This window comes from Somniosus microcephalus, chromosome 2 (assembly GCF_052327205.1).
Source record: "Somniosus microcephalus isolate GS21.2 chromosome 2, FLI_Smic_1.0, whole genome shotgun sequence".
In the NCBI taxonomy this organism is placed as follows: Eukaryota; Metazoa; Chordata; class Chondrichthyes; order Squaliformes; family Somniosidae; genus Somniosus; species Somniosus microcephalus.
The window spans coordinates 40,342,173-40,368,976 of record NC_140988.1 but is presented as its reverse complement, the minus strand read 5'-3'; the positions used below and the strand labels follow the sequence as shown (position 1 = coordinate 40,368,976).

General features: G+C 41.8%; 1 protein-coding gene and 1 long non-coding RNA gene across 17 annotated transcripts in view; one reads left to right on the top strand and one right to left on the bottom strand.

Annotated features, from left to right (window-relative positions):
• Positions 1 to 5,500, bottom strand: part of LOC147122659 (uncharacterized) — a 44,711-nt gene extending 39,211 nt beyond the window's left edge. The window contains exon 1 of one of the 2 annotated variants that reach the window (XR_015081271.1): positions 5,115 to 5,500. This is a non-coding gene — a long non-coding RNA (uncharacterized LOC147122659). The remainder of the gene's footprint in view (positions 1 to 5,114) is intronic. The other variant, XR_015081289.1, reaches the window with a different exon arrangement.
• Positions 1 to 26,804, top strand: part of elf2a (E74-like factor 2a (ets domain transcription factor)) — a 179,674-nt gene that overhangs the window by 138,255 nt on the left and 14,615 nt on the right. For 7 of the 15 annotated variants that reach the window (XM_086008521.1, XM_086008522.1, XM_086008519.1 and 4 more), the window contains 4 exons: positions 10,356 to 10,469; positions 21,905 to 22,078; positions 23,584 to 23,670; positions 26,229 to 26,421. In XM_086008521.1, the coding sequence (XP_085864647.1) occupies positions 10,356 to 10,469; positions 21,905 to 22,078; positions 23,584 to 23,670; positions 26,229 to 26,421 (568 nt within the window). The other 8 variants (XM_086008528.1, XM_086008534.1, XM_086008533.1 and 5 more) reach the window with 8 other exon arrangements.

Below are 26,804 nucleotides of genomic sequence, written 5' to 3'. Positions count from 1 at the left end.
TCTTCCTCCGCCTCCCTTCCATTATTAGGTGGTCTGTAGACTACACCTGTTAGTGTGATTGATCCTTTATTATCTTTTATCTCTATCTATATTTTTGTCTTGCTGATAGCTGCGTCACATTTTTCTACTGCCATTGTTATCCCTAATAAGTACAGCTACTCCACCTCCCCTTTTTCTCTCTATCTTTTCTAAATATGGTATACGCTGCAATGTTTAACTCCCAGTCCTGATTTTTCTGTAGCCATGTCTCAGTAATCCTTACTGTCGTTTCCTTGCAACGCATGATTGCCTCCAGCTCCCCTGTTTTATTACGGGCACTATGTGCATTGCTGTACAGACAGTTTAACTCATTTTTAATAGGATTTCCCCATACTTTATGTTTAACCATCTTTTTAGACTTCTGTTCTGTAACTCTATTTATTCGCTTGCCATCAATGTCCTCCCTTACTTTATTCTTTCCTATGCTGTTTTCCTGTTTTGTTTATAATTAGGCTGGTTATGTTTCTTGTAAATCCCTACCCCCCCCCCCCCCCCATCTTTCTTTCTTCAACAAATCAATAAAAAAAAATTGGGGGACATTGTGGAGCTGGTACATTTGAGAGATAGCTGAAACTCAGCATTTTAAAAGTAATTTGCATCCGTAAGAGAGCTGAGTGCAGGAGAGATAGAAAGGGTACAATTATTTAAATTGTGAGAATCATTGTTTTTAAAAGTTCAACGTTCCAATATCTACACCTAGTTTAGAGCAGTTGCTTATTGCTCTATAGTCTGCTATAGTTGTTGGGATTGAGAAACATTACAGGAAGTCCAATGCTATATGCAAGGTATTTAATAAAAAAAGATATTCACGACCTCAGGACGTCCCAAATGCTTTACAGCCAATTCAGTACCTTTGAAGTGTCGCCAATGTTCCCTCTAAGCTGCGCCAGTTTATTTCAATGCGCGGTCCTATTCGTTTTCTGCACATGTATTTCCAACGGTAAAGCATGTGAGCGGCCTGCGAGGTAATTTGCAGATTACTGTGTGGCCACGCACGCGCGCAGCTTAGAGGGAACATTGGTAGTCACTGTTGTAGGAAACGAGGCAGCCAATTTTCACACAGCAAGGTCCCACATACATCAGTGTGATAATGAGCAGATAATCTGTTTTAGTGACGTTGGTTGAGGGATAAAAGGAGTACTCCCCTGCTCTTCTTCGAAATAGTGCCATCTGAGTCCACCTGAGAGAGCAGAAGGGGCCGTGGTTTAACGTCTCCTCTGAAAGACGCCACCTCCGACTGTGCAGCAGTCTCTCAGTGCTGCACTGGAGTGTTGGCTGAGATTTTGTGCTCAAGTCTCTGGAGTGAACCCACAACCTACTGGCTCAGGTGAGAGTGCTACCAACTGAGCTACAGCTGACACTGATACATAAATTGTATGACGCAATTTCTCAATCCTTTATAGCAATAAGCAGGATGCTAATCTTTGGGCTCCCAGTGACTGATGAACTTTATCAAACCATTACATGGCAAAAATCAATGTGCTATCGCACTTTTATTTTGTAACCTTACTGTCTGACTGTGTTTTAAATAGTAGTTATGATAAAACTATTTTTGCTGTGAATATCCTGTGATAAAGAAATTGGGATTTTTCTGACTATTTTGCTATGATTTTCTACATTTTATATTTGAAATACCAGTAGAAGCAAAATGAATAATTTTCAAATTAATGAGAATTTATTTTTATTCAATTTATTGGGTGATAATTAGCAGTACACACAACCAACAATGTTTGTTAAAAATCCATCAAAACTACTTGGATGGTTATTTTTTTCAGTAAAATATCTATTTATAGAAGTGTTCAGTGTCCTTCACAGTTTAGTCTGCATATTATGTAGCAGTAAGATATTTCCTTTTATGTATGATATTAAAAAAACATTTTAAACTTCCTTAGCCTGAGACTTTTTATAAAGTGTTAGCAGTTAAGAAGTCACACTTCAAATTGTCAATAAGAAAGGCGGTCATTTCGTGCTGAGGCCCAGTGGGGTTAATTGCTATTGGAGAGGGAAGTGTGCAGATTGACTTGGTCTAGAAGTTAACAAGCACCGCACCTGGTATTCTGCAGACACCCCTCACTGACCGCAGCATTCAACCTTTTAAGTGACCTCAGGATTTACAGCAAGTGGGCCTTGTGGGCTTAAAGGGACACATTAGTTTAAACGCAGCTCCAGTTTGGTTCAACCACGTATCCTTCACCTTCCGGTGCTGCAGGAGATTAACTAGTTTCCACAAGCGTGCCTTGTGAAGATATCTGATTGAAATGTTTGTGTTGGGAAATGGCACAAACCCACAACTTCTGAAAATTAAACAAGCCACTGTAACGGTCTTTTATGTGATTGTCTTGGTAGAGAACAAAAGTTTTGCGAAAAAAAAAATTTTAAGGGGAAAAAAAACTTGTTTTGAAGTATGGAAATACTATTTTTGAATAACTTGTATGAACCGGACTAGTCTGAATCATTGCACTCTATAAAGTGTAACTCTGAGGCGCTACGTCGGAGGTTGGTAATGCTCGGGGTTCCTGCCTTAAACAAGAACTGATTCCAGGACTTTATCCAGTTGTGCACACTCCCTGAATTTGGAGACTATTTAAAATTGACTTCACAAATTGTACGCGTTATTACATTAGTTTTTTTTAAATTGGGGGGGGTGGTTTGGGGAAAAAATCAATTTATAAAATCGCGGAACCGGATTCTATTTAGGAAATAGCAGCCTTGTAGACCTGCCAATAAATTGTGAAAGGCGCTCCAATTGAAACAATAGCGGGATCGCGCCTGTGGCTCCTGATCTGGATCTCTTTCTCATCCTTAAAATGTGGTGGTGGTGGGGGGGGAAGAACCCTGTCGCTGCTTTCTGCAGGATTTTCACAGCGAGCCTACTTAACGTGAGAACGAAAAAAGAAAGAAAATGCTCAATCATAGAGTGGAGGTAGAAGTTTAAAAAAATAACAAAAGCACGAAAAAGGGACAATTCGCATTGAGTTTTTTTTTGGAGGGGGTACGGTGTTTTCTCTTTATTAGCTTCCTCCTGCCGGCTGTGTGTGTGTGTGTGTTGTGTGTGCTGAGATTTGTTGAAGTTGCGGTGGGTCTGTGGCTCTGCGGACGGATACGGCTGTGTGTGTGTGTAAAGATTTCCTGTCGCTGCGCAGTGATACCATCAGCACTCTCTGACTCTCTCGCTCTCTGGGAAGCTGCTGCTGTTTGCAGAGAAGATGGCGACTTCACTTCACGAGGGTCGGAAAAATCAGCTGGATTTACTCATCCAAGCCGGTAAAAGCCAGCGGCCCGAACTTTGCAGCCCGTGCATGCCGGCCCGAGCCCCGCGCGGCCAATGTCGGGGGGCCATCCGACTGCCTGCACTCTGCTTAAGTCCCGTTACTGGAAGGAAGGAAAGGGGGGTTGGTGGGTGGTGGTGGTGGTAGAGAGGGGGGGGGAAAGAGATCAGGAAGTGATCACCTTGTTAGCAACCTGCATGGCGAGATGGGCTCTTCCTGATGGGGTTTTTTTTTTAAAAGAGAGAGACGAAGATGAGTGGAGGGAAATAAAACTTGATTTTTTTTTATTTCTGACTATTTTTTGCATTGACGCATTAAAAAAAAAATATTTGCAAGAGTTTGTGGACCAAGGAGATTTTATTTGCAGGAATGCGTTGATTTCCAGAGTGCTGTTCTGATTGTGCGCGCCGCCTTTTGCCGTTAGTTTATATTAATAGCTGCTGAACCAGGAAGTGTGGTGGATTGTTGTCTTTCCGACGTCTTGCCACGCTGTCTTGCTCTGCGAATACTTGAGGCATTAAATCAATAGTTGGTACTCACACTGGATGTAACTTAAATAATTAATAAGAGGGGAGGAGGAAATGTTTTAAAAAAAAAAAAAATTATATAAAGGGGCGGTGTATATTTTTTTGTGTGTTTGTGTGGTGGATTAATGTATCTTTTTTTATTCTATGAAATCATTCATTTTAATAACTGCGCGGCCGCTGCAACCACTCTCGATGGCGGAAGCGGCCGCCGAAGGGTTTCTCGGGTGATTGACGTGCAGCCGGGGGGGGCGGGGACTGGCGAATGGAACGTTCGGTCGGCGGCCGCGCGCCCGGTTGGAATGCGGGAGCGGGAGAGCGGCGCGGGGCCGTGGGAACGCGCGCGAACGCTGGCGGGGTTCGAATGGAACCCGAGGTCGGCCAGCCAGCCAGCCAGCGGCAGAGGCTGCGCCCCGCGGCAGGGCAGGGCAAGGGGAGGCAGGCTCTGTAAACACGGAAGTGAGCCGCTGCAGCTGCTTCACCCTCACTCACCGGTTCCCCCTCCAGGAAGCCCGCGATTTAATAACGGGATCTTCTTGCAAAGAGTGCAGGCAACACACAAAAAAAACCCCACTAGAAGGAAACCTCCCCCACCTCCTCTTGAACGATTTTCATAAATTGCGCCAAATTATATACGTGCATAATGAATCTTAAATAGAAACTGCGCTTTATTATTCATTGCTGCAATGAATAATAAAAGCGAAGTTACTATTTAAGATTCATTATGATTCTGTTGACACACTCAGATCTCCTGGGGCGGGGGAAAAAAGTGTTCGAAACTTGATGGGTTATTCAACAGACAGAGTAATTTGCTGAGAGGTGTGTTCCATTTATGCACGTGTATAATTTGGCGCAATTATGAAATTATTGCCAATCACACTTTTAAAATACAATTAAAACATTGAGTGCTGAAAAGTACATTATTGGCAACACAAAACACCACATAACCACGTGGACAGTTTATTTATTGTAAAAATGTTTTGCACAGAGTAAGGGCAGTTCCATGAGTGCAATGTGTAGATTTTTAAATCTTTAAGGCTCCGCCCCCCCCCCCCCCTCATACACATACTCCTGAAAACTTCGCCAAAACAAATCAATCTAACGAGAAACTTGTACTTTTGAATGCTATTCAGGCGTAGTTTACTAGTGGTCGAGGCCCTCAGAGCAACCAGTTTATTTTTTTGAAGAAAATCATCTCACTCCTCTTACCTACAAATCAAAAATAAACACCAATAACAAACTATTAACATTGTAAAAAAAAACCTTAGGCAAATTGTCTTACCGTCGTAGTCGCAAACTTGAATTATTAAAGTTCATTTAAAAAAAAGTCGGCTGTTCACTCAAGTAACAAATCCCAATATTGTTCTATTTCTGGAAAGGAGAAAGATCTTACAAAACAGGTCTGAAACTGGACGGTTTGAGCTGGAAGGAAAAACTGAACTTTTATTTTTTATTGATGAAACGTGTTGTTGCGCCGCAGGTAATAATACTTCCGCACTTCGGGGCTGTGTGGAGTGTCCTCTGACTGCAGGCTTTGGACGCTTGCCACATGGCCTTATTTTGAGGATAACTCGGCTGCTGGCTGGGGTTAAATTTGGAAGTTGCAGATGCTGCATCAACCTGAGCGCCACACTTGAGTAGATTTATGTGCATTTGATGACTTTACTGTACAGTCTCCCCCCCCCCCCCCCCCGGGAGAGTCCCAATCGCTCTGCTCCTTGACGCAGCTACAACTCCTGGCGATTAAACATTGATGAACTATTTAGTGCGGCTTAATATGCATCAAGTAATTGTGATGCAAATAAAAAGAGTTAGTGAAATACTAAGTCTAGTTCGTTCATGTCAGCTGCGGTTTGAATGTAAGTTTGCAAATCGGATCGTGCCGCCCAACACGCCCTCTGCGAGCTAGCCTCCTTTCTCCCAGGTTAAAAAGTTTACTGGGCGCCTGCTGCTCCACTTTGGGCAGAGGCGGCCTGTGCTGTGTACAAACTGCAAATATATCCGCTCGCACGGCTGCTTCCCGACCAAGGTCTGGCATCCAACACATTTCCATAAATGGAAACAACCGCAAGCGGGGTACCTTGGTGAAAGTTGTGTTGATCTGTAACAGGTGGCATTGCTATACGAGCTTGTGTGTCTATGTGTGAGAGCAGCAGACTACTTCTGACCTAATGTTGTTAGACTACCGTATGAAATCTAAAACTGCAGAGCCCAGATTTATATCAAACTACACAACTGTGTATTTATAGCTGCCCTTTAAGCAAAGTTTGACCTATCATCGGTTAAGAGTATCAGCATTGCATTTTTTCCTGAATAACATTTAATGCATTTTATTGGATGACCAGATGTATTATGTAAAATGGCGACTGCTTTTGATGACCAGAATTCTGGAGTATTAGAGCCATAGTTTGGCATGTTTACTTTGATTAAAACGTCAAGCATTCATTGGCCAAATCCAAGTTCCTGATAAAAATGTTGGGAAATATCTGAATTATTATTGTCAATTTTCTCGCCTCTTGTTGGGATGCTGGCGCTGGTTGTGCTCCACTACCTTGCTCAAGTGGCCATTCTTAATGTGTAAGGCGACACAATGAGTATCGCCAGACTATTCTATCCTAAGGGTCATTACAGTTGAGCGTGAACCTGTCTGCACCCGAGGTCTGCAGGTGCACTTTCTAGTGGAGGGGTGGGCTGTCACTGAATACTGAGCTGGCTGACTTCCTCCTCCTTCCCAAACCCCCACCCCCTTTCAGCACTGATGACAGTTTTAGTACCCTGGTTGACATCCGCTAACAGACTTCAAATTGACCCTGGCTTTTCTGACCCATATGATTGTTGGGAGAGCTGCTGATTTTTTTTTTAAATTTGAAAATAAGTAGAGGTGCAAGCCATTACAATGTTATTGTTATTGATGTCCGCTATTATGCATAGTAACTTGTTTACAACTTTGGTAGTTTGATTCCCCTAATAAACACTGACGTTATGCATGCACATCATTCAGGAGCACTATATGCAGAATAGCATTACAGCTCTGATCCTACTACATTGGTGGTGACTTATGGTGCAGGTATGCTTCACTCTTCTGGTTTTGCACTGGTGCTATCCTCTTTAGCACAGTGCTTACCTGATGCACTGGGGAAAATGGAGCTCTGTGCACATGTACTTAAATGCACATTTGACCTTAAGTTGCTGGCTTCCAATTGTTGGTGAAATTTCTATTGGCCTGAATTTTGCGGTCAGCGGCGAACGAACGGCGCTTGCCGCTCATTATGCTTGCACAAGCCCACAGACTTGGTGGGCTTTTTCACTGGAACTTGCGGTTATTAGAGAGCACAAACAGAGCGGCGCCCTCTACAGGGGACTTGCGTGAACAGGGCAAGCAACGGTGTGCCTCCTTAACCAATCAGATTGAAGAATCTTTACTGAGCCACGCAGAGTCTGAACCAGGAAGTGCAAGTTAGAATGATTAATTCAATGTCAAATCATGTACAGAAAGCAAAATAGAGAAGGGAAAGAAAGATGGGATTAAGAGAGAGATAAGAGACAGAAAGAATAAGTGAAAACTTTTTTAATTTTTAAAAAATCTCCACCAATAATTAAAATCTGAAGGAATGAGACTCCACACTTGTAAATGTTAATTTTCAGTGCCAGAGAGGTTGTTTGGTATTATTAAGACTGATCATGCCATTAAAAATTCACTTAGAGCTTGGCTTGTCCATTCATGTGTAAGTTTTTCCTGGCGTGTTTAGTGGATATCTAGTGGGCAAGTACAGCAACTTCATGTAATTGAATGCCAAGTCTCTCGGCGACATACAATTTGGATGAGTAGGGCAACTCGGACAGCAGCTTCCTGATTTCCGCGTTTAACTGAGCATTTGCGGGAAGTTGCTGTCCGATTTACATTTTAATAATGATAGCCTCACTGTTCTTTCTATAACAAAATCCGGGCCAATGTTCTAGAAGAACCAGCTGGATCAAATCTTAAATGTGCTCCCTATCTTAATTTCAGCACAGTTACATCCCTCATTTATGCTTTCACCTTGAGAAATTGATTTATCTGATACTGTCCTTCCCATCTCCCTCCTTCACCAATCAAGCCAGTTTTGTCTTGTGGAGGAGGTATAGTTTCTAGACAATGTTTAAATAGGATGTGTACAGTTGCATTTGTATCACTTGGGAATAATCTTGATACGTTTGCAGCTCTCATGCTGCACAATATGCTTGGAAGCAAAATGCTGCAATTCTAATTTTACAGTACTTCTTAGACGTCTACCTTTTAATACTGTCTCATCTTGTGAGCTTTGAATCATACTCAAATATAATGGCATTTTTCTTTTGCTAATTTAATAAATAAGACATAATACCCAGTTTGATTTTAAAGTTACAGTGCTCCCCCTCCCTAATGCTTAGATGCTTAAAAAGCATAGATATTTAAAAGTTTTCCACGGCTCTATTTTCACGTTGTGTTTTTTTAAAGTCACCTTTTGCAGCAGAGGTTGAATGCAATATATTTTATATATTGTGATGAGGGAACGTTTTTTTGTTCATAGTTTTTAAAAATTAGAAATGGGTCAGAGTGGAGGTGATTATACTGCTGCTGTTTTTCGTTAAGGATTAAAGTTTTTAAAATGGATGCTATGGGGAACACAATGCTTTTTGCAGCTAGACTTCGACAGCTTCTAGCAGCTATGTGTAGGTGAAAACTGATTTTGGGCACTGCATCTTTAAAGTTACAGTCTAACCTGTATGAATCTTGATGCTGGTCTTTTAAGGAAGATGTTGCTCCCGAATTAAATTTCTATTTTTTAATATACCATTATTTCTCCATCGTCCTTTTTATAAATCTAAATCTGTGGTGTGTAGTTTAAAAAGAAAATTAGGTAGGGACTACATTCCCTCTCGCACTTGTTGCTTCATTACTTTTTGCTATCTGAGGAAAATAAAATCAGGCTGCAGGTGGGCAGGAACATGCAGCTGCAGCCTGGTTGGGCTACTCACACTCAGAATGATGGTCTTGGCAGGCTGGCAGGAATGTTACTCTACCTGTAGTAAATATGTTTTCAATTACATATTTTATTTGGTAGAATTATATTAGAAATTGCACCAGCAGTGATACCACCTTAATGAAGTGTGTCTCCTTTTTAAGAGTTTAAATCCACTAACTTAACTGCAGTATTTTTTTTCTTTTAAGGTTGTGTTTCCAATTGTAAACAAACTGATCTTGAAAGGCTGCCCTGTATATGGATGTTATTGAGGAGGTTTGTCATGCATCAAATAAAAAAGAAAATCAAATAAACTTTTCTTTTTGCAACAGTCTGGCATTGAGCAACAGTTTAAATCTGTTTTTGAATTATTTTATTTGCAGGGTGACTCTTGTGCAGTACTGTGATTTTTCTCTGTTGCGTTTCAAGTGTTAAATATTGTGGTTTTCTGTGTAGCGGTGTGGTCACTAGAAGATGACCACTTCACAGTGTATGGGATAGAGCGTAAATGGTGATATATTCAACAATTCAGTGAGATTTTTCTTCACAAATAATATAGAGCACTTTTTTGTACCTTTTGTGTGCTATTTGTGTTGCAGTATTACGTAAGGATTTACAGTCTGTGTATGTGTATATAATTGCCTTGCTCCAACCAGGGAAGTTGCACAAGATTTGAGGGTCAACTGTTCTATTTAAAGGAACCAGTAAGGCTTATTTCCATGGAAGGTTCTTTATCTTTTTTTCCCCCGCACTTAACAAGGTGATGGATGTCAGTGCTGGAAAAATCATCACTTTTCTACTTTTGCCATCCAGTGTTAGCAGGAAGCAGTCCATATTTAGCATAACGCCCTCAAGAATTGCCTGAGTGCCTTTTTGTCCTATTCCCCATACTGTATCAGCCATTCCTGTAGCTTCCTGAATGAGAGCGCCAATTGATGCTGAACCATGAGCACTTTTTTTTCTCTCTGAATTATGCTTGTAAGGCACTGTCTAAATTCATAATACTCTTACAGGTACCAAAGGAGACATCAGTCTCGACTGGATTCTGACCTAGTTCCCAGAAGTGAGAAAACTGTATGCTTGACTGGCTGTGCCATCTAATATCTCCTTCCCCATCCTGATCAAAGTATATTTCCAGACAAAAGCTACCTTTTTTATTGTTGGACTAGTAGTATACTTCTTACCAAGCTAGACTTGGCTCCTTCCAGATCAGTTGGAGTTGCACAGTAATGTGCTTGTATCTGCTGTTGTCCAATAGGCAGATTGGAAAATGGGATCCGACTGCAAGTAGGCAGGAATTTGCAACTGGAGTTAGACCATCTTGTGTTGGAAGAGGGGAAGGGATTCTTGGAGGGCTGTAGTGTTAGCAATTCTACAACAACAATGGTATTCAATGACCAGTCTTTAAAAATATTAACATTTCAGTGCAAATTCAGTCTGTAGAATTCTGCTGGTTTATGATCTCAAACTGCATATAAGTAATGCACTGTGTGCATCCATTGGTACTTTGGCTTACAAACTCTGTTGCTCTAATCTTACAGTGGAAGCATCTGTCCATAGCAGCCATGTCCACTGCACAGATAAGACCATCGAGGCAGCCGAGGCACTGCTCCATATGGATTCTCCAACCAGCCTGAGGGATGACAAGAACAGCGGTATGTAATCCTCTTCCTGAAAGTTGAAAGGTTTGATCTTAAATATAAAAGGTAAAGTTTATTTTGTACAACCCATCCCTTTTTTGTTACTTTTAATCCATTTCACAAGCTCATTATTTATCGAGCATAGTTTATGATTGGTCTGCTCTAAAGGTTAACACCCTTGTCTTCTGGTGACTGAATTGTTTTCACCAGAAAGATGTTCGCTTCACTGAAAGTCTCCTCTTTATCTAAAGTTAAGGCAAAGTGCCTCTCCTGAATTCCACCTTGGGTGTAATTAATGTGCAGAATGTGGTCCAGAAGGTCAATCTATGGATCACAGAATTGGAACGTCACAGTGCAAACCCAAAAGCCGTATCCGAGTTGCCCTGGAAGCATCCTGTTCAAATCTGTAGAAAGTGAACTTTGGTTATCAGTGCCTTTTGGGAGATATCAGAGAGTTTGGATTATCAAGAGAGAGCTTTTCATTTGCAATGATTGTTTTACAAAAGATTCTCTGTTAATAAGTACTTTTGGGAAGATTGACCAAATAGATTTTGTTCGTGTTTACTTTTGTAATTTTTATTGGGGTTAGAAATATCTGAATTTTTGATCAAAATCGCTGACGTTTTACTGCTTAAACCTCATTCATAACCTGTTGGTTAAAAGATTTTGTAATTTTTTTTCTTAAACTTTCTAAGTTTTTATTTAATTTACAGAAAAGGCTCTGTCTCTTATGGCCCAGTAGGTAAAAGTTGGCATGAAATTGAGCCAAACAGATCATGTTCAGTGTGGGCTGTTAGCTGATCTCACCCAGGGTTCTTTTTTATATTTGTTCCTGAGATGTGGGCGTCGCTGACAAGGCCAGCATTTATTGCCCATCCATAATTGCCCTCGAGAAGGTGGTGGTGAGCTGCCGCCTTGAACCGCTGTAGTCCATGTGGTGAAGGTACTCCCACAGTGCAGTGAGTTCCAGGATTTTGACCCAGCGACGATGAAGGAACGGCGATATACTTCCAAGTCAAGATGGTGTGTGACTTGGAGGGGAACTTGGAGGCGGTGGTGTTCCCATGCGCCTGCTGCCCTTGTCCTTCTACGTGGAAGAGGTCACGTTTTTGGGAGGTGCTGCAGAAGAAGCCTTGGCGAGTTGCTGCAGTGCATCTTGTTACAGAGCAGCACTTGGCCTCAGTGACATAGCATTCGAGCGAGGACATGTGATGAATTGCTAGGCTTAAAACAAGTGGTGGTGGTGGGTGGGGTTGGGGAAGAAGAAGAGAGAGAAAGAGCCTGGTATCGGGGATTGTCTGGTTGAGGTAGAGAGAGAAACACGGACACACAATCTAAGAGATTCCTCACATGACTGCCATTTAAAAAAAGACTTGCATTTATGTAACGACCACCGTACATCCCAAAGCGCTTTACAGCCAATGAAGTACTTTTGTAATGTAGGAAACATGGCAGCGAGTTTGCGCACAGCAAGCTCCCACAAACAGCAATGTGATAATGACCAGATAATCTGTTTTAGTGATGTTGACTGAGGGATGAATATTGGTCAGGACACTGGGAAGAGCTCCCGTGTTCTTCTTCGAAATAGTGCCATGGGATCTTTTAAGTCCACCTGAGAGGGCAGATGGGGCCTCAGTTTAAAGTTTCATCTGAAAGACGGCACCTCTGACAGTGCAGCACTCCCTCAGCACTATACTGGAGTGTCAGCCTAGATTTTGTGCTCAAGTCTCAGGAGTGGGACTTGAACCCACAACCTTCTGACTCAGGCGAGAGTGCTACCCACTGAGTCATGGCTGACACTGACAAAGTTAACCTTTGTTGGTGATGTGCAATCAAAGTGTAGGTGCTTTTGGTTGGGGGTATCTCTTAAAAGCATATAATTTGGCAACAGTGCTGACGGTGTAGCCAAGAATTTGTGATCGACAGTCAGATGTAGTTTTTGATGGGGATTTGTCGACTTATCCCACAGAATTATTAGAGATTCCCAGTCGCCATTATTTTGTTTTATACTTCAGAATTGCTATTTGAGGACTGACAGGTGCAGTCCTCATACTGACATGAAGTTCTGCTATAGTAATAGCACTTCTTGTTCACAGCTATAACTGAAAGTCACTAAGCCTACACATTTATATTTTTATCAACTTCTTTCCATTATAAATTCCTATGGCCTCATTTATAATCGGTTTTGCCTATGTAAATTAGTCACTTTGATTTGCGTAATCTGGCCACCGGGTTCCGATAAATTGCTCAAAATACTTTCTGAAATATTTTTCAACTGCCATTTCTTTCCTAATTAACTCAAATTTCTAGTGTCCAAAATAAGGGTTTCAACAAAATCAGAAACATACCTGTTTCACAAGAGTAAATTTATCTATTGAATTGCTTCTTGTGTCTTTTAATTCCTTAATTAAAGGTTTTACTTGAATGTCTTGGCCTCTCAAAAACCAGGGGTTGAACCTGATTTTTTTTTTCCCCCCCAGAGCTGTGTTGCTGTGAGCTGAATTTGTATCACTTGGAATTACATTGCAATTACAGCAAAGAAACAGGCCAAGCCAGTGTTTATGGTCCACACGAGCCTCCTCCCACCCTACTTCATCGAACCCTTTCAGAATATCCTTCTATTCCTTTCTCCCTCATGTACTTATCGAGCCTCCCCATAAAATCATCTAAGCTATTTGCCTCAGCCACTCCACGTGGTACCTATTTCCACGTTCTAACTACTCTCTGGGTTAAGAAGTTTCTCCTGAATTCCTTATTGGATTTATTAGTGACTGTCTTATATTTATGACCCCCAGAATTGGACCCACCCCTGCTCTTGCCCCCACCCTCCAGAAGTGGAAACATCTTTACATCTGCCCTATTAAACCCATTCATAATTTTAAAGACCTCTATTAGGTCACCCCTCCACCTTCTCTTTTCTAGAGAAAAGAGCCCCAGCCTGTTCTGTCCTTCCTGATGGTTATAACCTCACAGTTCTGGCATCATCCTTGTAAATCTTTTTTTGCACCTTCTCCATATCTCTATATCCTTCTCTTGTAATAAAGAGACCGGAACCGTGCACAGTACTCTAAGTGTGGTCTAACCAAGGTTCTATATAAGTTTAACGTAACTTCTGCTTTTTCACTTCTATTCCTCTAGAAATTAACCCCCGTGCTATGTTTGTACTTTTTATGGCCTTGTTAACTTGCGTCGCTACTTTTAATGATTTGTGAATTTGTACCCCGAGATCCCTTTGCTCCTCTACTCCATTTAGACTCTTATTTTCCTTATTCTTCCTGTCAAAATGCACCACCGCACACTTGTCTATTGAAATTCATTTGCCATTTATATGCCCATTCTGCAAGTTTCTTAACATCGTCTTGTATCTTGTCGTAGTCCTCTTCATATTAACTATACCCCCAATTTGATGTCAACTGCAAATTTTGTAATTTGACTTCCAATTCCCGAGTCGCAATCGTTTATGTAATTGGTGAACAGCAGTGGTCCCAGCACCGATCCCTGTGGAACACCTCTTCCCACCTTCCACCAGTCTGAGTAGCTACCTTTAACCTCTACACTCTTTTTTCTGTTTTGTAGCCAGCTTGCTATCCATTACGCTACTTGTCCCCTGACTCCACATGCTCTGACCATAGTCGTTAGTTTACTGTCCATTTTACAGTCTAAACATGTATAATATAACTAATTTTTCAGTATGCATCAGTACTATTTATTGAATTGATGGAATGTTTTCATTTAGCTTCCAGCACTTTATGCTCAGTAGCTTTTCAAATTTTGAAAAATGAAAGCCAATTTCAGAAATTTTGTTGAATATTTATACTGATTGTTTTAAAAATTCTGTCTGTGCAAAAATGAGAATATTCTGATTCTGAGTACAAACTTGTTATTGCCTTTATTTTGTGTTCTATAAACTAGAAAGTGCATTAAGTAGAGAGCGACTGGGGTCAATGTGAGAGTTAATGTTCTATTATATATAAATTAATTAATTAGTTGCTGTCCTGTAACATTGCACAGGGAGAATTGAGGTCAAGTGCAGTTCTCAGTTGCAGTGGGGTTAGAGGGCACCAGGAATTATTAGATGAGTGCCTAAGGAGGGCTATAACGCTAGAGGGGGAGGTAGAGCGTGGGTAGGAGGGTGCGCAGAGGGCACTTTATATAAAAAAAAAACACTATTAACGATGTTGGAAAGATGAAAAAGACTAGAATCTAAAGATTTTAAAACACCAGAGAGAGGCTGACGGGGAGTAGTGAGGAGCCTGGAGGCCTGAACTGGCAAAATTTAATGAACAGTATTTAGAAATAAAGCTAAAACTTGAGGATTTATATTTTATTAAAAAAAAATCAGTGTTCAAAAATGCTGTTCGGAATGGTTGGGTTGGGGTGGAGTGGGTGGGGCAGACAGGGCCTGGAGCCCAAATGTGAGGAGCTGGGAATGGAGTCTGGGATACAGTTGCAATAGACCCGGAGGCCTGACCTGGCAAAATTCATATTTTTAAAAATGAAGATAAAAGTCAATTATATATATATAAAAGGATTAAACCTACCTTTATCCATGCAGAGAGGTTGGACTGCTGGCTGCTTCCTGAGACTTGGAAGGCTCATAAGCTGTATAAATGCTGGCATGATTGCCTGTCTTGACGGCTTATAGCTGCTCACTTTACAATGGGACATGCTATTGCGGGCTGACACAGAATGGTGATGGCCAAATGTTGACCTTTTATCGTGGAAAATTTACCTCTAAAACTGAGCGCATGACACATTTGCTGATTGTAAAAAAAAAAGTTGTTATATTGGTCCATGGAAGTTAATGAGTGAATGGCAGGGTAGGTGTGAGAAATGTACAGACATTCTTGACCAATGAAGTATAGAATTAGTGGCCTCGTCCATCATGATCAGGAACAGTGGAACTGCTTTCATAGGAACATAGAAATTGCTGGAATGTAAAAGACCAAGGTTCGCCGAGTTTGCCTTCTACCATCCTGGCAGTCACACAATACAACAATAATGAGTTGTTGACTAATCATAGCAAGCAATCTCTATCAATTAGTCTACAACAGACCCAGATATGACATGAGGAACACCCTAGTGGTGGAGAGCTTTGGGAACCTTGGGTCCTAAGTCATCTTTTTCCTCCCAAGCGTGCTACACGTACAACGTCACGAATATACTGCATCCCAAAATTATTTTCTGAAATAAATCTATCGTCTTTGCATTTCGGACTGTCGAAACAGCTTTGCATCCTGAAAATGATTGCCTTGCAACACTAACAGGAGTGTGGATGGCAAGGCTGGGACAGAAATACTGCTAAGACAGATAAAAAGTTTTAAAAAAAAACCCTAGCAACAATTCAGTACCTGCTGGAGTGAGACACTTCAGCTTCAACTGTTCCCTTTCTGAGCCTCTTAAGGGTGAGTGTCATGTCAGAACCGAAATCACGTCATGAACAGGGTCCTTACGACATGAATTACCAGCCTGAAATGGCTGCGGCGAGATTATTTCACATTAATGATGCAAATCTAGAATTTTAGGGCCACGTAATTAATTTAAATGGGGAGGCTAATGGCGCGGTTACAATTTCTTCGGGTTTGTTGAGGTTAATGGCGGAGTGGCGTAAATCGTCCAGCAATTTATGGCGAATCGAAACTCATGGCGTATCTCCTCTTCGCCACAAATTGCTGTTTTTTTTGGACGAAGTAATAATGGCGAGCGCGTTAATGCGTCATTATTTTTCAGCAATTTCTGGGCCATTACAAATTAATCCTAAATTACAGCAAGTGCTTCTGAGTTAACAAGTGTGACCTTAAACTCCTGTGCTAATGGTCAGATTTACACCACTTTAAACACAGACGTCTGAATGCTTTGTTTTGTCATAAAGATATGGGGAGAGCACTTTTATATAACTGGGATTGAAATTCTCTCTTGCGTTTGAAAGAAAGTTTGTAAAAGTGATGTATATTAACAGATTTCGTGACTGTTTTCAAGATGAGATGGAAGTGTGTGATAGAGAAATGTTAGAGGAAGTCTGCTCTATATACGAGGCTTCTAATATAATACTTAGAAATGTGTAATAATAAAAACGCACGTCACACTTTAGCATCACGGCCTGATTTGCAACTGAAATCTTGAAATGCTGGCTGTTTTTGAGCCGCAACCTGAAACTTATCAGCATATTCAAAGCTCTTTCACCAAACAAGACTCCCAGTGACTTGTAACAATTAAAGTGTGGAATTAAGGGGAAAGGTCAATTTAAACACCGTTCAACCGTGGCAGAAGAATGATGCTTTGTGCATTTTTAAATTTGTTAATGGGATGTGTGCATCGCTGGCAAGGCCAGCATTTATTGCCCATCCCTAATTGCCCTTGAGAAGGTGTTGGTGAGCCGCCGCCTTGAACCGCTGCAGTCCGTGTGGTGATGGTACTCCCACAGTGCAGTTAGGTAGGGAGTTCCAGGATTTTGACCCAGTGACGATGAAGGATCGGCGCTATACTTCTAAGTCAGGATGGTGTGTGCCTTGGAGGGGAACTTGGAGGTGGTGGTGTTCCCATGTGCCTGCTACCCTTGTCCTTCTAGGTGGAAGAGGTCGTGGGTTTGGCAGCTGCTGCCGAAGAGGCCTTGGCGAGTTGCTGCAGTGCATCTTGTAGATGGTACACACTGCAGCCACAGTACGCCGGTGGTGGAGGGATTGAATGTTTAAGGTGGTGGATGGGGTGCCAATCAAGCAGGCTGCTTTGTCCTGGATGGTGTCGAGCTTCTTGAGTGTTGTTGGAGCTGTACTCATCCAGGCAAGTGGAGAGTATTCCATCACACTCCTGACTTGTGCCTTGTAGATGGTGGAAAGGCTTTGGGGAGTCAGGAGGTGAGACACTCGCCGCAGAATACCCAGCCTCTGACCTGCTCTTGTTGCCACAGTATTTATGTGGCTGGTCCAGTTAAGTTTCTGGTCAATGGTGACCCCCAGGATGCTGATGGTGGCAGATTCGGAGATGGTAATACTGTTGAATATCAAGGGGAGGTGGTTAGACTCCCGCTTGTTGGAGATAGTCATTGCCTGGCACTTCTGTGACGCAAATGTTATCTGCCACTTATCAGCCCAAGCCTGAACGTCGTCCAGGTCTTGTTGCATGCGGGCATGGACTGCTTCATTATCTGAGGAGTTCGGAATGGCACTGAACATCAGTGAACATCCCCATTTATGACCTTATGTTGGAGGGGAGGTCATTGATGAAGCAGCTGAAGATGGTTGGGCCTAGGACACTGCCCTGAGGAACTCCTGCAGCGATGTCCTGGGGCTGGGATGATTGACCTTCAACCACCACAACCATCTTCCTTTGTGCTAGGTATGACTCCAGCCAGTGGAGAGTTTTCCCCTGATTCCAATTGATTTCAGTTTTACTAGGGCCCCTTGATGCCACACTTGGCCAAATGCTGCCTTGATGTCTAGGGCAGTCACTGTCACCTCACCTCTGGAATTCAGCTCCTTTGTCCATGTTTGGACCAAGGCTGTAATGAGGTCGGGAGCCGAGTGGTCTTGGCGGAACCTAAACTGGGCATCAGTGAGCAGGTTATTGGTGAGTAAGTGCTGCTTGATAGCACTGTCGACGACACCTTCCATCGCTTTGCTGCTGATTGAGAGTAGACTGATGGGGTGGTAATTGGCCGGATTGGATTTGTCCTGTCTTTTGTGGACAGGACATACCTGGGCAGTTTACTTTTAAGCTGCATATAATTTGATTTACCATGAATCGTCATGGCTTGTCGCTCCAAAACTGTAGCCAGGATCTGGTGGTGTCATTTATGTGAAATAGTTCTTCATGAGTACCGAATGTTGACAAGTGCCACTGAATCAGGCAACGTTCAGTGAATAATAAATGAATTATGTCATGGGAAATCCTCTATTATATATGTATTAGTGGATCTCCTGCGGTATCCTTGTGAGTCAGAGGATAAAATTGTTACAATCAATGTTATACCATCTACTGAATGATGTATTCTGATAGTTTCCTCCTATGGCATTGCTCTCTTCATTGCAGGAAAAACTCTCTTCCTGTAACAGCCTTTCCTCTTTCCCTCCCTCTTCCTCTTTCCCTCCCTCATTCCTCCGCCAGGATCTTTTACGTCTACTTGAAGAATGAAGTCAGGGGCCTTGATTTAACGGCTTATCTGAAAGACGCAACTTCGACAGTGCATTACCCCTCAGTACTGTACTGAAGTGTCAGCATAAATTACGCGCTTGAGTCTCTGGAGTGAAGCTTGAACCCGTGATCTTCTTACTCAGAGTCGAGATTGTAGATGAGGAAGAGGCAACTTGTTTCTGAGGAAGAAGGAGGAGGCTAAAGGTAGAATCTTGATGAACTCTGGAGGTGAAGGTGCAGGGGAGGGATGAGAAGCCATCGCTGGAGTTGCTCTGACCACATTCAGATAGTTAGAAGTAGAACCAAGCAAGAGCAGTCAGACGGAACTAGACAATGGAGGAGAGGCATTGGCGGATGATTGCATGGTTGACCTTGCTGAAGGCTGCAGATGTGTCAATTTACCTTTTTTAAATTCTTATTTTTAACTACGAATTGATCTTGTTGTATATTCTATTTGGGATAGAACTATTTTTGAGTATTATGATGTTAAAGGGGCAAGCTCTTAGTTTGTAACTGTATTTCATGAAGATTGAAAAAGAAATTGCATTTGTGTAGAACGTTATTACATCTCTCAGGACTTGCCAAAGCACTGCATGATGGGCAGTGTTGGGATCTTTTAAGGCCATCTGAATTACTGGAACTTGGTTTAATGTTTCATCCAAAGGTGAAAACCACCGACACTGCAGTGCTCCCTTAGTACTGCAGTGGAGTGTCAGCCTATATTATGTGTTCAAGTTCTGGGAGGAACTTGAACCCACAACCTTCTGAACCCTCTTGAAATTTTAATAGTGTCTTTGTTGTAAAGAAGTAATTGGTGTCAAATTGATAAGTCATTAATTTGATGCTCTGAATTGGTTGCATTTTTAAGTGGGGGATAATTTATGACTCTGAAATTTTAGTCTCCAGGGATGTACTCTAAAAGGCATTGAAATAGTACAGTAATTTCCACTTTGACTAAGTGTTGCACATAAGCAGCATCATTGCTGTGAAGGCAAATTGGTTGTAGCAGCTAGATCAAGAGTTATAGCAATTGCAACACCCCCATCTCTAAGGAGCTCTACCCTATTTATCAAAGGACAGAAGAGAGATGAGGAGGAGCATGCTGGGGAGGGATGTGGGAAAGGATAAGGAGGAAGAGGGGGTGGTTTAAAGAGTTTTGCTTCTTCATTGCATCCTTTGTAGTTAAAGGAAACTTAGAATTATTTTCTGTTGTTGAGATCAATAACTTATGCATCTTTAGTTTATTGCATCCTGCCCAAATAGGCCATAATATTGGGGGAGATTTCCTATTAAAGGCATATGTATCAAGAACTTGCTTACATTTCATGGGTGAAATTTAAAGGCCTTCAATACTTTTTTGATCCAATTTAGCCTAATTTGTTATTGGCTTTGCATGAAATTAAAAATCCTGTGAAAATAGCTCTTTATTAAATGGCCCAGTCCAGTATTTTCTGAGTGTTGACTTTTATTTGGCAAACATTACAATATATATATTACAGAATACAATGAGCTACAGATCCTTCAGTCTTCCAGATTAAGTTAAATATTGTGTAGTCAGTTTACTTGGATGAAAGAATATTTTTGAAAATTACTACTTTAAGTTAAAATGTAAAAAAATGAATTACAGCAGGAGAGTTGAAGCTTTTTGTGTTTGTGGGCTGCAGTATACCATGAGCCTCATAGGCCACATATTAAGTTTTTAAATCTATATTCTAATTTTCATATATTTCAAGCTGTGGATACTAACCAATCCTAGTGTTCTAATTTAGGATTTATCCACCAATGGGGCAACAACGGTAAGAACAACCCTTTCCAAACTTCCAGGCCCATGAGATTTGAACTGGAAAAATCTGCAAATGACAAATTTAAAACTGCACATATAGCTGAAGTTTGCACATTTTTGAGGTTCATATCCAAAGCACCAAGTACATTTCCTTTATTGGAGAACTTATGCTTCATTTTACCCTAGCTCACGCTAAATTTGATTTTTGTAACACCATGGCTCAGTTGGTAGCACTTTTGAGTTCGATGTTTGTGTTTTCAAGCCCTGTTCTAGGACTAGCGCGATGTCTAGGCTGACGCATCAATGGAACACTGGCAGAATGCTGCAGTGTCATTCTTTGGACGGAATATTAAACTAAGGTCTTAATTGCCTGTTCAGGTGGCTGTTCAAGATCTCGGAGCACTATTTGAAAAAGAGCAGCATTCTTCCCCGTTTCCTGACCAACGTTCTGCCCATAACTAATGTCAATAATAAGAAAAAAGATTTAACTGGTCATCCCTCTCATTGCTGTTTGTGGATCCTTACTGTACACAAAATGATTGTCATGTTCATCTACATGACAACAGTCACTGCACTTCAGAGTTATTGTATATGGAAGTGTTTTGGGCATTCCTGAGAGATATGCTGAGTTGCTATATTCATACAAGTTTCTCTTTCTTTTCTCTCTCACTCTCTCACATTCTCTCTCTTTCACGTGTTCTGTTTCTTTCGTGCATTCTCTCTCCTTTTGCACTCTTTCAGATGCTGGCTATTCAGCTGGTCATTGTAAAGCTGAACAGCACAAAATGTGAGCCTTTTATAAATTGTGAGTCATGTGTCCAATCACTACACTTAATTAATAATTGGAGATCAGGCTACTTGTGTGAACAGTAAATCTCACTGAATAAAAAGGTCAGCTGTCAGACATGACAACTTCAACATAACCAGCCTCTGATTTCATTTTTGAGAGTCCCCTCCTTTCCTATTGACCTGCACAGACAAGTCCATAATGCCCTAAATCTCCCCGACTTGTGGATAAAAAAAAGACGCAAATCCTCTTTTGATTTGATTAAATTATTTGATTTAGATTTATGTCCCTTGTTGCTGTTCCTGTTCTTTCAGGATTAGGTAACATGTTTTTTTTTCATGTTTATACTGGAGTCTCCCTTCTTGTGGAGAGATCAGTGCTTGAGGTACTATGCGACATAGAAGTATACCACCTAGGAACTCCTGTTACATGAGGATGGAACACTGTCTTTGCTGCACTTTGAATGAAGATGAGAGTAACTGGAGACCTCATACACCTAATACTTGGCTGTTTTGGGGCAGTTATATTGGATTGTAACAGGATAAAATGATAGTTACCAAAGATGTGTAACTTTGTCAGAATGCACACTAAATGGACGATTCCTTGTATACTGTGGATGAAATGTGCCACATCTTGAAGGTGAATGTCGAAGTCTTATTTTTATTTGGAGGGGGCGAGTAGGATATAAACGGCAAAAATCACTACTTCATAAAGTTTGATCGTTAGTTTTTTTTTATCTTTTCAATATAGTCCAGGTATTTGTGCCGCCCTGTGTGTCGACCCCAGAATTTGTCCATGCTGCCATGAGGCCTGATGTGATCACAGAGACTGTAGTGGAAGTGTCGACAGAGGAGCCTGAGCCAATGGACACATCTCCTGCATTACCAATACTGGAAACCCCTGAGCCAACCAAAAAAAAGAAAGGTACAAAATATGTTTTCCCCTTTCGCAAGTGCTGAATTTCCCAAAGCGCATCTAGACTTTTTTTTAAATGGGGGATGTTATCCGCTGTTAGAAAATCTTAAATTTCCCCATTAAGAATTTTAAGCTGGAAAGTGGATTGGCACATTGGCCTTTCACCTTTAGTACCTTCAGTAATATTTGATGGGATAAAAATCTCTTTCTTTATTGGTAAAGTTCCTAACTGAAATAACTTTGGATATTCTCAACCGAGTTCATACTGGGTGCAGGCCACAACACTAAACTGCCCATAACTGGCATCATTTGACACTGAGTTGGTAATTTCACTCAATGAAGGTGGCTGGTGCAGGGAATGAAAATGCCCATATTGATGCATTTGAGATGCCCTAATGAGGTTGGAGTTGAGTCACTTTTTGTTGGGGTAGAGCAGCTTTACTTTGCAGCCAGTCATGTTGCGGAATGGCTCATGTCTGAGACTAAATACAAAAATGGAAAGACTTCTGTTCCCTTCAGTTTGGATGCAAAAATTCAACAAAAACATGTTATTTTAAAGTGAGTACTTTACATTTTAAAGCTTGGTGCCTTGAAGGGCTTGCAAGTACTGATTCACTGTCAACCATAGTGTTGATTGATACAGCTAACCACCTGGCTCTTTTAATGACGTGTTTCTGTACGTGCTGTGATTGACAAGTCATGTAGCTTTATTTGGTTTTTGACCATTGGTCCATTAACTCAACTTTCTGATCACATTCTCCCACTCACATAGTGAGTGAAGGCACCACCCAGTCTGGCACTGAGCCCAATGGATCAGAAGACCCCCTGGTTTAATCCCCAATCTGTGCTGTTCACAGCCAGGGTAGGCGTTGGGATGCTACAGTTGGCCTCTAGGAGGGGAAAGGGGAGGGGAAATCAACCGGTGAGTGTCCCTGCTCGAAAGTGTGCACCAGCAGATGGCAGGTGAAAACTATTACTGCGCTGTGATGCCCTCCATGTCGAATAGCCTAGTGCCAGAACACTGTTTTACATGATTGGGTAAGGTACTGGAGGACTGCTTTCACCTGTACACTTGTGCCCAAGCAAGAGTCAGTTTTTTCAGAGAATAAGGGTTGTGGGGAGGGGGGGAATAAAATGCCTAAAATTTGGGAGGGTGGGAACTGTGAAATTAGGATTTTTCATTTCAGCCAAATGCTTGTAAGTAAATTTTGCTGGAATTTTAAGAACTTTGTAGTCAGGTATAAAACTCCTGAAGCCAGCATCAACTTCAGGTAAAAAGGTATCACCGTATCTTCATTTCATTAATAAAATAAAGCTTTTTGTTTTAGGTGAGCATCAATTCAAAATCAACTTTAAAAAAATAATAAAACCACATTCTGCCAGGTCTTTTGTTTTCCCCCTTCCCCCTCCCTTTCTTGAAGCAGTTCAACTGTTTATTTGAACTGGGGCCAGAGTGCCCTTTTCACTAATTTGGTGAGATTTGTAGTAAATGAGCGTTCCAATGTGTCTTACAGCTGGTCGAAAACCAAAGAACCAGCAGTCTGGGTTGCCTAATAGTGCGTCGGATCTGTCTGTGAAAAAGAAGGCTAGAGAAGGGAAGGGTAAGTGTAGCTGTCAAAGGCGAATTCCCACACTAACAAAACCACGGCAGGGACGAGGGGAGAGGGCGTGAACTGTAAGGCTATTGCGCATTAAGAGTAGTAAATTGGTGGGATGAACCTAGTTCAAAGTTCGCCATAAACATTAGATCCAGATAACGTTTTTGGTAGAAAAGTAATTGTATCTTCCATAGTTGTACTAACGCGCCACTGCTAAATCACTTACTGGTGGCTTGTTGGTGAGATCATGGGGATCATTTTCCCGACTTTCCACTACCAGCCGGGAGCCATGCCCACCGGCTGCCCATATTGAGAAATTACCAGCACTGCCCACAATTTATGGATGGATAATTGTGAGTGGCACTTCGACAATTTCCTGGTACGTGCAGGAGGCGAGGTGACAGCTGGTGTGCGTGAACTTGGATAATCGGCTCTAATATCCCTTTACTACTGTGAAATTCCTGTTAACGTGGCTCATTAAAACACACCTTAACCCCTTTGCACTGTTTTAATTTGTACTGATTTTTCTTTTAAAATTATTTTGACGATTTTGCCATACAAAGAAAGATAAGAGAGCATAACCGTACATAGCCAATCGATGACCGAGTTTATCCAGTGAGAAGCCGAGCCAAGCAGACCAGCAACGTCCTTGGTTCGATTCTCCACCTGTGCTGAGTTAGTTCATCCCAGCTGGCCTGCTATACGGGCGGGGTGGGTGGGTCGGGGGGGAGACGGACTCAATTGGCCTCAGTGCTCCCACGTTAGATGGGGTGAAATTGGCTTTCTGATAGCTATCTAGCAACCCCTGCTGAAAGTGGGGATTTGTGGACACTGGATCTGTCCCTCTGCAGCCACATACCCCCCGTCGACACTCACTGTTGACACTCACAAATGCGGAAAGGCCACATGGGTGAAGGTACTCGAGGGCATCGCTCTACCCCCAGCAAGGAACCTGCCTTTGGCAGAGGAAGGGAAAGGGTTGACAGACATTGGCAAGAAAAGAAGGGGGGGGAAAAATCAAGCAGCGCCCAACAGAAGAAAGTGTAACGGTATATTATACACTATCGTTGCAACTGGTGATTTGTCATGGCCGAATATATGGAAAATCACAGGCAGTTGTGGGGAAATCATACGGACAGGTGCGGTGTATTTCCCACCAATAGAAATGGGTGTGAGGTACAAATTAAATATGTACAGCCAACCAGAAGTAGACCAAATTAAAACTTGTTTGGTGGTGTGGGGGGACGTTGGGAGAAGGGAATAACATTCTCTCTGTTCAATTGAATCAAATCCCGATGCTGCTTCTGGCAGGACAAGAGGAAGGTATGGTGGTTTGGATGAAATTCTATTGTTCTCCCAACAGTTTTTGGACTGGCTGACTGCTCCAGGGTGGCGAGGCGAAAGAGGGGGCGTTAATTTGCCTGTGGCCCAGGGCATTCCTAGAACACAGAAGATTAAAAGGAGAACTGATACGAGTGTTCAAAATTATAAAAGGTTTTATATCCACTAGTTGGTAGCTGGAGGGCATAAAATTATCACCAGAAAACAAGGGAAAGATTTTTTTTTTTGCACATAATCCATACTAGCTTTTAAAATGGATGTGAATAAATGTTTGAAAAAGGAAAACATTGAGAGTGTTATAGGAAAATGGGACGAAGTGAATAGTTCAGATCGCCAGCACAGATGCGATGGGCCAAATGGCCTTATCTTCTGCTGTAAAAATTCTCTGATCACTGCTGGAAAGTGCACGTGTGTTGATGTAAGGTGATGAGTAAGCTTGCTTGTAATGACCTCCATAACTGAATTTCTGCCACAGTCACCATCTAAGTTCCCACATGAAGAAAGACTGCTAAGGCTAGGTACCAGGGGGTGACCCGGTATCTCTGCAACCATACACCAGCAATAGGTTGATGCCTTCAGGAGAGGAGAAAAGACTTGCAACTTATGCAATTCATCCATTACTTGGTATGAACATTTAAAGATCTATAGTGCAAGGATTCTAAGTTGCCTCCCACCCCCGAGATTAATGGTTGATTTTAAAAAGGCCATGGAGCAGCCCTGTAATGAGCTTTTTTTCTACATTGCTATTTAAATAAAATTTAACACTTGGCAGAAAGTTCTTGCACTTTCTAGTACTTACCAAATAATATAATTTCCACTTAGCCTGTACAGAAGGCCACGCTTGTCTTATTTTGTAGTCCCTTTTCTCGCCACTCAAATCTCGCTTTCTTGCATCTCTCCTGTAGTCAAGTGAGCCCAAGCAACTAGTTCTGAATGTCTTCTCCACTGATGCTTGTCAGCCTGTGGCTAGCAGGTGAGTGACAGCCACCCCGTGGTACTTTCCCCCTCTTTTGGCAGATATTAGGAACTCCGTGAGGGAGAGAAAAAAGGGATGCTCAAACTTGCATCCCACTACCTCTGTGTTGTGCATTGCTGAAGCAGTGTGCTGCACTGCATACGAGTTATTTCCACTTAGTTTGAACTGATGTAATTGACTCTTTTTAACTTTACATCTTGTCTGGAGTATGCCATGCATCTTCTGCTGTGTTTTGCTTCACCAGGGAATACTACATACCTCTGGGAGTTCCTCCTTGACTTACTACAAGACAAAAACACCTGCCCTCGATATATCAAATGGACTCAGCGGGAGAAGGGCATCTTCAAACTGGTTGACTCTAAGGCAGTATCCAAGCTTTGGGGCAAACACAAGAACAAGCCAGACATGAATTACGAGACAATGGGTAGGGCACTGAGGTAAAGGGCACTGTAAAAGTTAATAAAGCTGGCACTCTTATCCGCCATTGCATTTACAGCTTTTTGATTAGAATTAACCTATTTCTGAACAGATAGATTTAGTCTGTCTTGCAAATTAGTTTTCTGAGTAATTCTAAAGAGAATGTTCTTCTTGAAATGAGCTTTGCTAGTTTAAAAAAAAAATGATAGATTGAGTTGGCGAGTGCAATGCTAGCTTCCCTTTGTGAAATGCCTTGTAGTGAGTGTCAAATTATATTAGCAGTTCACACTGTTGTGGGTAGGGAAAGGGAATGGACTTGAAATCTACACCTACGTGCTCTAATGCGCGTGCAAGATGAGATGATTTAATGGTCTACATGGAAGTACTGCCCACTGCATTCATG